This window comes from Engystomops pustulosus, chromosome 1, assembly GCF_040894005.1.
Source record: "Engystomops pustulosus chromosome 1, aEngPut4.maternal, whole genome shotgun sequence".
Taxonomy (NCBI): domain Eukaryota; kingdom Metazoa; phylum Chordata; class Amphibia; order Anura; family Leptodactylidae; genus Engystomops; species Engystomops pustulosus.
The window spans coordinates 60672624-60685378 of NC_092411.1; the positions used below are offsets into that span (position 1 = coordinate 60672624).

General features: G+C 39.1%; 1 protein-coding gene and 1 long non-coding RNA gene across 3 annotated transcripts in view; one reads left to right on the forward strand and one right to left on the reverse strand.

Moving 5' to 3' along the window:
- Positions 1-881: 881 nt before the first annotated feature.
- Positions 882-12755, reverse strand: part of C1H5orf63 (chromosome 1 C5orf63 homolog) — a 37719-nt gene continuing 25845 nt past the window's right edge. For both annotated transcript variants that reach the window (XM_072141610.1, XM_072141619.1), the window contains exons 3-4: positions 9528-9584; positions 882-1994 (exon numbers count right to left, since the gene is read on the reverse strand). In XM_072141610.1, the coding sequence (XP_071997711.1) occupies positions 1818-1994; positions 9528-9584 (234 nt within the window). In that variant the 3' untranslated portion in view covers positions 882-1817. The remainder of the gene's footprint in view (positions 1995-9527; positions 9585-12755) is intronic.
- On the forward strand, positions 6403-9070 carry LOC140121695 (uncharacterized). The gene is made up of 2 exons (XR_011854159.1): positions 6403-6526; positions 8553-9070. It is a non-coding gene; the product is annotated as an uncharacterized lncRNA (long non-coding RNA).

The window sequence follows — 12755 nt, forward strand, 5'->3', positions numbered from 1 at the left end:
AATTAATCATCAATATCTTGCGCACTACAAGAAATGGCGATTACCTCCATGCACACATGGTGTCTGAAGGGACTCAGCCGGCATCGGATGTGGACTGGCATGGAACGCTCATGCCCTGTGCCTGGTTTTTGCGTGAAACTATGCCAGGTCCGATCTGGTGTAGTTTTGTCCGCCAACGCAGCACGACCAGCAGACACATCTCAAGGTCTAAGCCTCATGATGTCCCCGCACGTGGCAGAGGGGCTTTAACAAACACTGCTGCACGGAACACCAGCCTAATATAAATCTCCCCCATACTGTCTTTGAAGCATCACTTGAAGTACAGAAAATCTCTGGCATACATGAATACATGAAGAATAATAGAGAACACTGAACTACAATTCATGTCACACCAGAAAACAAAACAACCTAATATCCCAGCAATGTGAATTGTTGTGAAGGTATTTGACCTTTGGCATTTCTTTGTGCTAATTTAGTGTATTTCGATCAATTTGTTCAGAGTAGCAGCAAGTGCACAGCTTCATAGTACAACAAAAGAACAGATGAAATCGATCCCTCAACACCAACAGCTGTGTGTGGTCAGGTCAAGCTTTCTTATAATGAATGCTTAAAGCTGCTTTATGCAGAAAGTGTTAGTAATCTCAAATGTCATATTGACTAGGGAATTTTTCATGCATCCGACATTTTCCAAGACCTATAGTGTGGATGCAAATGGAAGAAACAGGCTCCATCTACCATATAGAAGGAGGACTGGGAAGTCGCTAAATGGTGCACCTGTTCACCTCAACGGTGAAGCTCTATAGACATGGTGGGTGTATTTGTACTTTGAACGGATTGCAAATGCATCAAACAAAACGCATCCAAAAAAATACACGTACAACATGTGTTTTACCTGTTAATACCAATTTACCGGTTAATAATTATGATTAGAAATTATTAAAAATGCAAAACACATGTTTCTACTTGGGTCCGGTCAGAATGTGAGGCTTATGAATGTGATGGCTCAGCCAATATTGGCCCTCGGTGTAATTTTATTACACTTTTTCATAAAAATTTTTCCCCCTAGCATGTACATGGAAACATTACAGATCCTAATGGTTAAGTGTGAATTAGAATTTTCTTCACTTCACTATATCCACAAAAATCAGCAAGATACAGTATTTTTCCTTTATTTCTGGGTTTTTTAAAAAGTTATATTACATATGAATTATTTTATTTAAAGGGACCCGTCACCATATTTCTACTAATAAACCTAATGACAGCTAACTCTTACAGACACTACTTTTTGGCTAAAAAAAATGCAGTATCTAGCCCCAGAAAATAAACTTTGTAAGCCTACCTATTACCCTGCCAGAAAGAGCAGCGAGTTGCAAGGCATGTGTGTTATTCGTGAGAGATAGTCTGCCTCTCAGCTCATGTCTGCTGGCAACTCCCCTATCCCTTCTTCCTTCGGCTGAAGTCATCCTTGGTTCTTAACTGCTGCAGGATGATGGACTTTCCAGCAGACTTGGGCAGAGAAAAACATTGACTGCATGAATAACACACGCCCCTTGTGATGCTGCTACTTCTAGCAGTGTGCCAGGTGATCTTACAAAACTCATTTTCTTGGGCTAGGAACTATGCACTTTTAAGACAAAAACAATGTGGGCAAGAATTAGTATAGTGCTACGGGAACCGGTCAATAGGTTTAAAGTGAAAATGTGGTGACATGTTTCTTTTAAGTCAAACAGTAAAATGTATTGTTATTTACTGGTCTCCTTAATAATGAAGATATAGACATTTACTGGTTAAATGAATATATTATAATATGTTGTGAGTCATTGAGCAGTATCTTCATGCTCCAACTTGTTAAGGTGTCTCTCCAATTTCTTAATATTTACTCTGTGCATCATGAGGAACTGTCCATTCAGGTGAAACACTGGAATGTCATGTTTATAGCGGTCATACCAGGCCATATTCTCCGGAAGTGTAATGTCCACTTTCTCAAAAACAAACTGAAAAAAAAGAGTGAGAATAAAAACAAAAGTTACTTGTTTTAATATAGCTAATATCATGTACTAGGTTTAGCTTCAGTAACACTACACAATGGGGATGATGTATCAAGATGTCTTTGACTCAATTCTGGAGTAAAGAACTTAAATGACTGAATTTCTGGGCCACATTTATCAAAGGTTTTAGACCATTTTTAGTTGCTTGTCAGCAATTGTACACATAAAACGTTCGAAATCAGGAAAATGGGGTGTGGTCCTGATGCAAAAAGTCAATGCACCAAGAAATTAGGTCAATGTGCCGAAAAAGTAAAAACGCTAGTAAGACACCATAGTCTTAACATATACCAGATTTACTCACAAGGATAAGGCACGGTCAGAAATCTGGCGCAGCAGAAGACTGGTCTAGTTGCACTCTGCACTGGCCTTATGTGTGACACTTTGATAAATCTTCTCTATTGTATTTTCCAGACTGTCAACAAAGCTTAAACTTACATACATTAAGAGAAAAAACAGTCCAACCCTTTAAATGATCCCTGAGGTTTATATGGGAATTAGTTTATTTTCATTATTTTATTAGTGTATAACACCCATGGCTAATATTAGCTAATACACATTTAAGCTTCTTGGGACCTGATCAGACATACAGCTGTAATGAAATCAGGTACAACGTTCAGCTGTTTGTACTTGGAACATAGAATAGAATACACTATACTTCAGCTGACTTTTGCATGGGCAAATTGTGGCAAAGAGTCTAAGGAGAACACATTTATTTGGAGAAATTTTTTCATATTTGCCTGATTTATTTTCTCTGTATATAAATCACTACTTCATCTTTTATTTAATATTTTTATAGGTTGAACATGAAACCATATTCACTATGGAAATATGATATGAGAATGACTTCAGCAGCACAAATTTATCCCGTTTAATAAAGTATAATTTGCATATTTGTGCAGCTGCAATGTGTTTTTGCGTTTTTTAATTTTAGATACGCAAACTGTTATTTATTTGGAACCAACAAAGTTTAAACTGAAACTTGAGTGTCTGTGATCATGTTGTTATCAGTCTGCCACTGTTTCCTGCAGATAACGTCTGCACGTTCGCTCCTCATCTGACCTGATCTGGGTTGTACCATCTGTTTTGCCCAGTAAGGTCTATTCTGCGTGCGCTGCAATCTCACATAGATACAAGTGACACAATGCTGACAGTGATAAGACTGAAGCACGATCTGTCCCAATTCCTTAATTTCAGTAGTAGCTACTCTTCTGACAGCAAGTAAACATATTGGAGCATACACAATACACTACATAATGACCCTAAGGGTACATTCATACAGCCGCATGCCCGACCCCTCTCCTCTCCATAGAGAACAGTGGTACACGGGCGCACACACAGGGAAAGATAGAGCATGCTCTATCTTTTTCCCATGTACGTTGCCGAACTGCCTCCCGGCCACCATTGCCGTCTATGGGGATGTATATGCACCCGCAAATTTGTGGCCACATATACATCCCTCCAGACGGCTGTGTGAATGTACCCTAACAGTTTGCAAACACTTTAGTTAACATACCAAACAATAGCAACAGGTATACTTAGCTCTTCTAGGAGTGTATTAACGGGGTTGGTTTGATTATAGGGGTTGTACGAAGAATTGTTATTATCTGCTTTTCACATGATAGAGGATAAGAATCAAAATAAAGGAAATTCAACAGCTAGGACCGCCACCAATTATGACAATGGGAGTTTGATCTTCCAATAAGCTGTACGTACCTCTTCCTGTACTTATTGGGACATGGCACCACCACTCAGACTGCTTCTGGTGGCCCACCCTTCCCCTGTCCCAGCACTGTATCAGGTGCCGAGACAGAAGATGGGTGCGCATGCCGGAAGCAGTCTGGGCAGAGACTCTGTGCTCCTCTATACAAATAGATGCACGGCACCGAGGTACAGCAGTGTGGGGGACCGGGAGCGGAGGAGGTAAGTAGAGAGATTTTTATTGTTTTGAACAGCTGCCCACAACCCACCTCTAGGGTTTTTATCAAAGTTTAACAACCCCTTTAATTGGCTGGTGTGGTAAGTTGAAAGGAAGCGGTTATTTTCCTTACAGATTTGTATCCGGATCCTTGGTCAAGTACAATTGTGTTACATAGGCACTAGGACAGGATTGCACTCTCTTTCTAGTGTTCTATGCAGATATTTTCAACATTGCTTATTTTTTTAAAACATTTCAATGTTTTTGGACGCAGTTTCAATTGCACCTTAATTGTCTTGTGCGAGTATACCAGACAATAGAAACTCAGATAATATTGTATAGAGCAATGAGGAATAAGCCTTGTATTTCATGATGCAGAACTTCTTTTCTAAAATGCTTCACTTCCAGTATGCCACTTTAGACCATGCAGTATAAGATTCGGCAGCAATACTCAGAAACAATTTCCATGCTACATGATGGGAAAAGGCTCTCTATATACTTTACTGTGTACCTCTGAAAGGACACAAATGCCTGTAGATAGGAGTCGTCTTAAATATTTAATTCAGCTTTCCATGAGTGAAGAACCACAGCAAGAGCAAAATTACCGGTCAAAAGGTTCTGGCAAACACTTCCTGATCAAACAGAGAGAGCATAAATACTTCAGTAACTATAAGTATGCAAAAATACACTTTGGATTTTAGGGTATGTAGAAAGCACTTTCCAAATGTAACCTGAGAACTCACCTGTTCAGGACTGCCTACAATGCACAATAACATCACTGCTCTGCTCCCTCACCTCATGTCTCCACCCCCCCCACACACATATAGATTATATATGGGCAGGGTCCTCCTCCCACTTGTCTCCTGATCACTGTAGTTTTGTATTTTGTACATGCATTTGTTCTTGCCTTAATGTAATGTATGTGAACCCCTTACTGATTGTGCAGCACTATGGAATTAATGGTGCTCTATAAATAAATAATAGGCGACAGCTTTTATTGTTCCCCCCGCCATAATACCACACGCCAGATTTACTAAAAGATCCCAGCCTCTTAGTAAATCCAAAAAACAAGCCGCTGTTCTCCCCTGTTTTCTGCCAGGTTTGGCTGTTTTAGACCAAGTTACACCTGGTCTAAAAATCAGGAGCAGTCTCTGCCCTTTGCTAGGAAATTACTCCCTGAAAAGGCCACGTAAACCACCCCCAAAGTGCTCAGGGTCTCTGGTTCTGATCATCATTGTAACCCTATTTTAATTTTACAGGGAAGAGGTGCAGATAAATTTGGTAAAATATCCAACAGTGCATATGCTTAAAATTAAATGTATGTCCGCAATCTGGCCTAAATGTTAATAAATCTGGTGGACCCAGCCACACCACAACCCTTTTAGAAATTCGAGAGAATGTCAGAAATACATGATTATTTAATAGGAGGTTTTAAAAGTCTTAAACCCCAGGTATATGAATTTCTACACCAGTAAACTGGTGATGAGGAGCCTGACCAAACCTGACCCAATCACATGTGACCATTTAACACAATGGGGGACATTTACTATGGCGTTTCCGCCAGTTTTGTGGCGCTCTCACCACATGTTCTGCTCTCCTACCTATTTATTAGCTGTCGGGGACAGAAAAAATTACTTTTTCCGTCTGCTCCGACTCTTCTCCGAAAAGGGGCGTGGCTTTGGCGGAGTGGAAACTCAGACACAATTAATATGTGTCACAGCCATTTTTGGGCGCTGTAAACTGGCGGAAAGTAGACCAAAAGAAAACTGGTCTAGCAGGGACTGTTGGACACATTTCTGGTGCTTGGGACAGATTTTGGTCCCAGGGACAGAAAATGGGCTCGGGGACAGAAAATGGTCTCGGCGCCAGAAATGTCTCTGCACAGCTCTACAATATTAAATGTGAATCTTCTTTCCGAGAGCAGGTCGGTAACAAAGCCAATGCAGACACCGACACTCTAAGTAAATGTCCCCCAATTTGTGTACAAAGTGTTCAGTGCGTCGAAAACAAAAGCTGCTCAGTAACATTGTTTAGTGTCTTTAATATAATTTCCCTGCGAGGCCATCAAATAGCGCAGAAGATGAGGAGGCCACCTGGAGAGTCAGCTGTGTGGAAAATGAGTGAAGCCAGGGGATTCATTATAGATGAGATGGTTAAATACTAACAGTATAGTCTGGAGTCTACAGTCTTGTGTGTGTCCGTGATACAAACTGTCAGCTTCACATACACTATAAAAGATTGATGGCTACAAACACAATTACAGAGGACACAGACAAGGTAAAGACCTGCTTAGAATGGGGGAAAGTGAACATTTTGTGAGTGGTAACATTACTCCTGGCACAGTTCTGCAGGGTTTCTGTGTTTGATCAGATGTACATAAACACCATCTGACAGATTAATCAGCTGCACAACATGTGCCAGATGGAGGGCGGGGAGGGAACAGGTTTCTCTTTACACACCTTGATTGATGGTTTGTTTCATTGTGGAGAGAAAGCTGGTATCCACCTGACACAGCATGCAGCCATGTTCTGAGAGTCTACGCAGTGTGTTGCTACAATATCAGGTTTGAATAACTTTAGATTTCAATTGATTTTAAATACTGTAACCAATTTTTTCTAGTTATGTTTTAACAGATTAATTAAAGATAAAAGCAACAACTCTAGAGAGTGTAGTGTACACTGCAGTGCAACCTTAATAGCCAATGGGGACAAATACAACTCTAGTGCATCCATTCCCGGCTTCTGCTGAATGTAAGCTGTGGGAGTTTTTCCAGTGATGTAACTGTTCATATAGGAACCTCAGACCTTAGACACCTTAGACAGGAGACACCCTGCAGAACAGCAGCAGCAAGTTATGGCCCTATAACTGGCGTTTAGGAAAATTCGCTAAAAATGCCCATGTTAAAGAGACACCTGTGTCTGGCATAAACTGCTTAAGCAGCAACTGTGGTGGACATCCAAAATTACCGGGAAAGGATGGGGGGGGGGTCCATGTTTCTTAAAAACGTTATTTGAAACTCATTGAATTAATTTACCATGAAGAAAGAGCTATACTTCTTGGTGATTTTTAGAGATTACATTAAACATGAGGATCTCCCCAACATCTATAGTTATTTCTGCCATTTAATGACACATTCTGTCACAGCATTAAACATATCTGAATGCAAATTAAACATTTCAGAAATATGACAGCTCCTTGTGGTAGACTTATATTGCTCAATTCCAGCAATCATCACTATTAATACGTTGTGACTTGTGTTTTCCATTAAGATATCAAATGACTCTCATGGTCCCTACTTGTAAAACAAAATATGCTGGGATTCTGGCACAGAAATCTGAGACATCACTGATCCTGAAATATGTTTTTCAATAAGAAAGCAAATACGATTAGAGATGGGGATAATATATGAAATTTGATTCATAGGACCAATTTATTTACCCCGTATATGATTTATTATTCCTGTGGAGTTGTTTTTGAATAATAATCGTCTGGTCTTAAAGGGAGCCTGGCACAAAATAATCCTCGATTCTAATGACAATTTTTTATCATCGCGAAACATTTTGCATATAAAATGAAGTGTTTGCAGAATATATGTAGCTATTATTATAATAAGATATGATGGCTGTCTCCCGATTGTCAGCCATGATCTGGGTGATAGAATACAGTGGGGGACATGTATCTAATTTGTTTTTCTTTAGTTTATAATTGAGACTTTTTGCAGGTCTTTTTACACCTTATGTATGATCTTGTCTTTTTTCTTATGATACATGTTCCTATCCTGGCAGGCACAAATTTTGCCATTTTTTTGAGACTTTTTGTTGCAAATGTCTAAAATCCACATGGACACAATCCATGTGAGGGGGGAGGGTTATAAACAATAGTGGACACTAATGTAAACTTTGGATTTGAGGCCGTGGCCTATATTTTTAAGCACTCTAGTCACACTTCAGGGAGATGACAACATCTGCGTACAGCTAGAAAGACCCCTCGTGCTGTACAAATCAAAGGAATATTTGCATAATTCATATTTCGGCCATATACCTTTCCATACCAATTCCATTATTGTGTCAAAGGCCGAGGGATAGCTTCACAGTAACAGAGATACCGATTATCCTCATGATTAGTATGTATGCGTGCGGGACATCATGAGGGAAAAGATGTAAGTAAGTAAGACCAAGTCTGTAGGATGCCGGAATGGCAAGATATCCACATATTATGAATCAAAGGCATAAACTCTGAGTAATTACATCAATTAACATATTCCACACTTCCTTTGTGTAATCAAAGGCAGGGAGGCTGAGGGGATGTTAGAACCATATGTTGGTAGAAGTTTGGAGATAGGAAATTGTCATTCTTTTGGGGATCCATAGCTGATAGATTTGATTGCATATTTCTGCTTCCCAGGCACCAGACTTATAACATCATGTAATGTATTAAGTTCTGTTTTTATCCCTTTTATTTGATCAAACTTCTATTTTTGCATTGTATGTATTTGTATGTTTAATTGTTATCCTTTTGTATGATATCCCCTTTTGTTTGTAAGCACTGCCCTTTTTGTATATTAATTTTAATATTATTCAATTTCATAGGTGCCTTCTTGTGTTCTAATGATTCCATAACTCAGAAGGGGCCATACCTGATTGATTGATTTAACTAGCGAATAATATATTGTATTTATGCGGGTGTCTCATCAGTGATGGCAGATAAATTCGATCAGATTCTGAAGGGCGGTCCAGCGTGACCCAACAGTCTCCCTTTCCGAACCTAAGACCGCAAACATGACACCACGGATAACAAATATAAGATTACCACAGTCCCAGCATCTGGACCTATGAGCAAATGTCCTTGGTTTATCATTCTTGATTGTCATGGTAGATATAATTTAAAGCAGGCACCTGGACAGAAACCTTATTCATTTCTATGGGTCAGCATTGTTAGCATTTTATGTAATATGTGTAGTGGCCATTTTAGAGATGGGGAGGAGGTGTGCAGTTCTATTACTGAGGGAATCTGTCAGCAGTTCATCAGACACTACTTGTTTATTTTTTTTTCTTTAATATGGGCCCCAGCTAGTGTACAAAAAATAAAGAACTGATACTTACCCCAATCCACACCTCTGGTGTAGTGTAGTTCTTCCACTTAATGCAGGTCGCTGTTGGTATATTAGGGGCTCAGCTTTGGACGTATCACAGATGAGCTTCTGCATACCAATGTGGGTGACAATGGGCGACACCACGCCTGACCACAGGATTCCTTATTATTTATACACCATTAAAAAATGCATGAAACTGGACAGCCCCTTTATAAAAAAAAGCACTTTGCCAAGTAGCATTTGCAGTTGTACAGCCTTGGTTTAAAAGTGCAACATTCACAATCAGAAATGATTAAAAAACAATCTGCAAGGTCCAAAGTGCCTACAGATGTACAGTAATCTAAAGGACAATCTGATGTCCTTTTAAACAGCTGAAGAAGATCTTTGAGCTAGTACATCATTACCTCTTCTAAATAGCTGGAAAATATTCAGCCTTTAATTATGCGCATAAATAAACATGGTTATACATTACCCGATCCATATATGGTGTAAGAACTTCTTTCGCATCATCACATAATGGACATGGATTCTAGAAAGAACATAAATTCGACACATTTCAGTTTACAATGCTTAAGTAATTACATTAAATAATAATTTCGAAGATTTTTGTTTCCGGCAACTCTTTGTTGTACCATAGCTACTACAAAATTGTCAAAAAATCAAAAACTGGGGCTTATCAGTTGAAGTGTGGCTTATATTACACTATCCAATCACGGCTGACACATTCAGACTATTGCGACTCCCTTTCATTAGGGTAATACAAATTAATTATTATTTTATTCAGTTATTAATTGATTCATTCATTTCTTGGAAGTGTAAGAATGGAACAACAATGAAATACAAGCAAATACACTCCAGATAAATTTAATGGAAAATACAAGTATGCAGAGGAATTCATAGGCCAGGTGCTTTGACACCTGAATGGATGGTACATTATTATACCACCTACCAACAGAATCAAGGAATGTGAACCAAGCACACTCGCATGCAGGTGTATGTTCCCCCGTCGGGATCTGCTATTCCTTGGTTCTTATACCTTTGTTTTTAAGATTAAAAGGCTTTAAACATTATGCAAAATAGCCTGAGGGACTCCAGGCTCCATTACCACGTATGGAGCCCAGAGCACCTCAGTCTCATTTGCAGAATTTTAGAAGCCTTGGAATAAAAAGCTAAAAGAAGAGCAGATCCTGCCATAAAGGCCACACACCAGAATGTCAGTGTGCTTGGTTTACAATCCTTCATCTTGGTGTTAGATGCCCTTTAAAGCTTTATGGGAAAACAGTACAGTCGCACTGTGGGCATTTTGATGCTCATCCCATCATAACCCACTATGATGCAGTGAATACAGGTCACATAACCTTGGTCAGTACAGAAAATAAGGTCAGCACCTGTACATGTTACCCAGATGTAAGAAGATCGGGTGCAACCAGCCTAAGCTGTGTACCATCCGTTTTTAGAACTTGCGGTGGAAATGAATGCAATACTTTATAATGGTGGCTGTCTTTTTTAAATGCATAACTAATGTACAACTTATCTGTTAAAAATTAGAGCATTGCCTATTCGGAACCTCCTGACATCACTTACAGGCTATAGTTTAAAACTTAAGCAAATTGGCCGTGAAAAAACAGACATTAGTAACTATTTTTCATTTTCCATAGTACATCTCAGCACAGGTGTTGTATAGTAAGTGTCCAGAATGGGACTGGATACAGTCAGGAATATTAAGGAAACTGCTTCTAAAAGTAGGTGTGAATGAGCCTTAAAAAGGAAATCTATCACCAGGATAAGGCATTGTAAACCAAGCACACTTGGTATGCTCGTGTGTGTATCCTCTGTCAGGATCTGCTCTTATTTTTGCTTCTTATGCCACTGATTTATAAAAAAAAAAGCTTAAGAATTATGTAAATGAGCCTGAGGGTCTTCAGCCCAGAGCCCCACAGGTTCATTTGCATAAAACGGGATAAGAAGTTAAAAGAAGAGTGGATCCTGTTAAGAGGGGGCACACACCTGCATGTAGGTGTGCTTGGTTTACAATCCTTCATCTTGGTGGTAGATGTACTTAAGTATTCACAAACAATCTCTGTCTTAACAAAATGAACAGTTAAGATACCAACACTTTAAGTATCAATGTATACAGGTTCAGGAACTTTTTTTGCCAACTTCATCTTTAAATTTAATAATAAGCAAAATGGGCTGTTTAATGGTGAGAAGTAAGTCTTATCCTCCGACTGCTCACCATTCATAGATTGAGTGTTCAGAAGGGAAATTATTTATAGATGTATATAAAGGTTGTCAGCATTGCAAACTCCATTTTTCTTTGGATCCGATGTTGTCATGCACTGCCAATTTACAGGAGCTCTGCTTATTCAAATTACATTCTCAGACAGGAGAAAAACGGATTTATTTCCCTCTGATTACAGCCCATTACAGTTATAAGTCAAGAGAAGATTAGAATGCATTCAGAAGCGGAGCCAATCTCTTCGTCATGTGTATAAATGACAAGAGTATAAAGAAACAAAAAAAGGGGAAATAAATTATGCAGAGATTTTTGCATCAGTGAATGAAATAAAGAGCATTATCTGATTTACTACTGGCAGCAGACATTTATACAAAGCCTTCATCAGAGATAGACTCCTTCACCGACAAAAGGCACGTACCAACACAGCCAATTTTTGTACACGTGTAGCCATTATGTGACAAAAAGTAGAGTTGATTTTAAAAAGATCATAAAAAGATGGGATCAGCTCAGATTTATTTGCATAACTGATGTTTATAGTTGTACTTGCTTCAAGAAGGTGCAAAGCACAATAGGCTTAAAATTAGCACAAGTGCAGCACAACCTGCATGAAACAGTATTCACAGTGACCATTTAATAGGTATTATGTAACCACTAGAGATGAGCGAGTATACTCGTCCGAGCTTGATGCTCGTTTGAGTATTAGAGTACACGAAACAGCTCGTTGCTCGGACGAGTATCTCGCCGGCTCGAGATCGAGCATTTACGAAACACAGTGAAGAACAGTGTAGAATACAATTAAAACAGTGAACACAAGATCATTTAAGTGAAGAACACATTGAAAGAAAACAGTGAAGAACACATTGAAGATGTTCCGTACATCTGCTAACTTATCTGAAGACACGCGTGCTGAACGGTGTTCTTCACAGTAGTATGTGAAGAACAACATTTGTGAAGAACACATTGCAGATGTATGGAAACAATAGTATGTGAAGAACAATACGTGTGAAGAACACATTGCAGATGTATGGAAACAATAGTATGTGAAGAACAATACGTGTGAAGAACACATTGAAGATGTATGGAAACAATAGTATGTGAAGAACAATATGTGTGAAGAACACATTGCAGATGTTTCCATACATCTGCAATGTGTTCTTCACACATATTGTTCTTTACATACTATTGTGAAGAACACCGTTCGGCATGCGTGTCTGCGGATAAGTTACAATGTGTTCTTCACTGTGTTCTTTCAGTCAAAACATCTGCAATGCAATGCTCTATGGCGATTGGGTTGGCAAAAATGGGTATTCTGGTGACAGGTTCTGTTTAACTGTTATAATGTAGCAAAGCTGAGATTGTTCTCAAACTTGGTTCTGTACTCTTTAGTAGGAAGCCATTGCAATTCTTTAGCAAGCTGTAATACTGGTGGCTAGGTGACAGACCTGAGCCTCTCAGATGCTC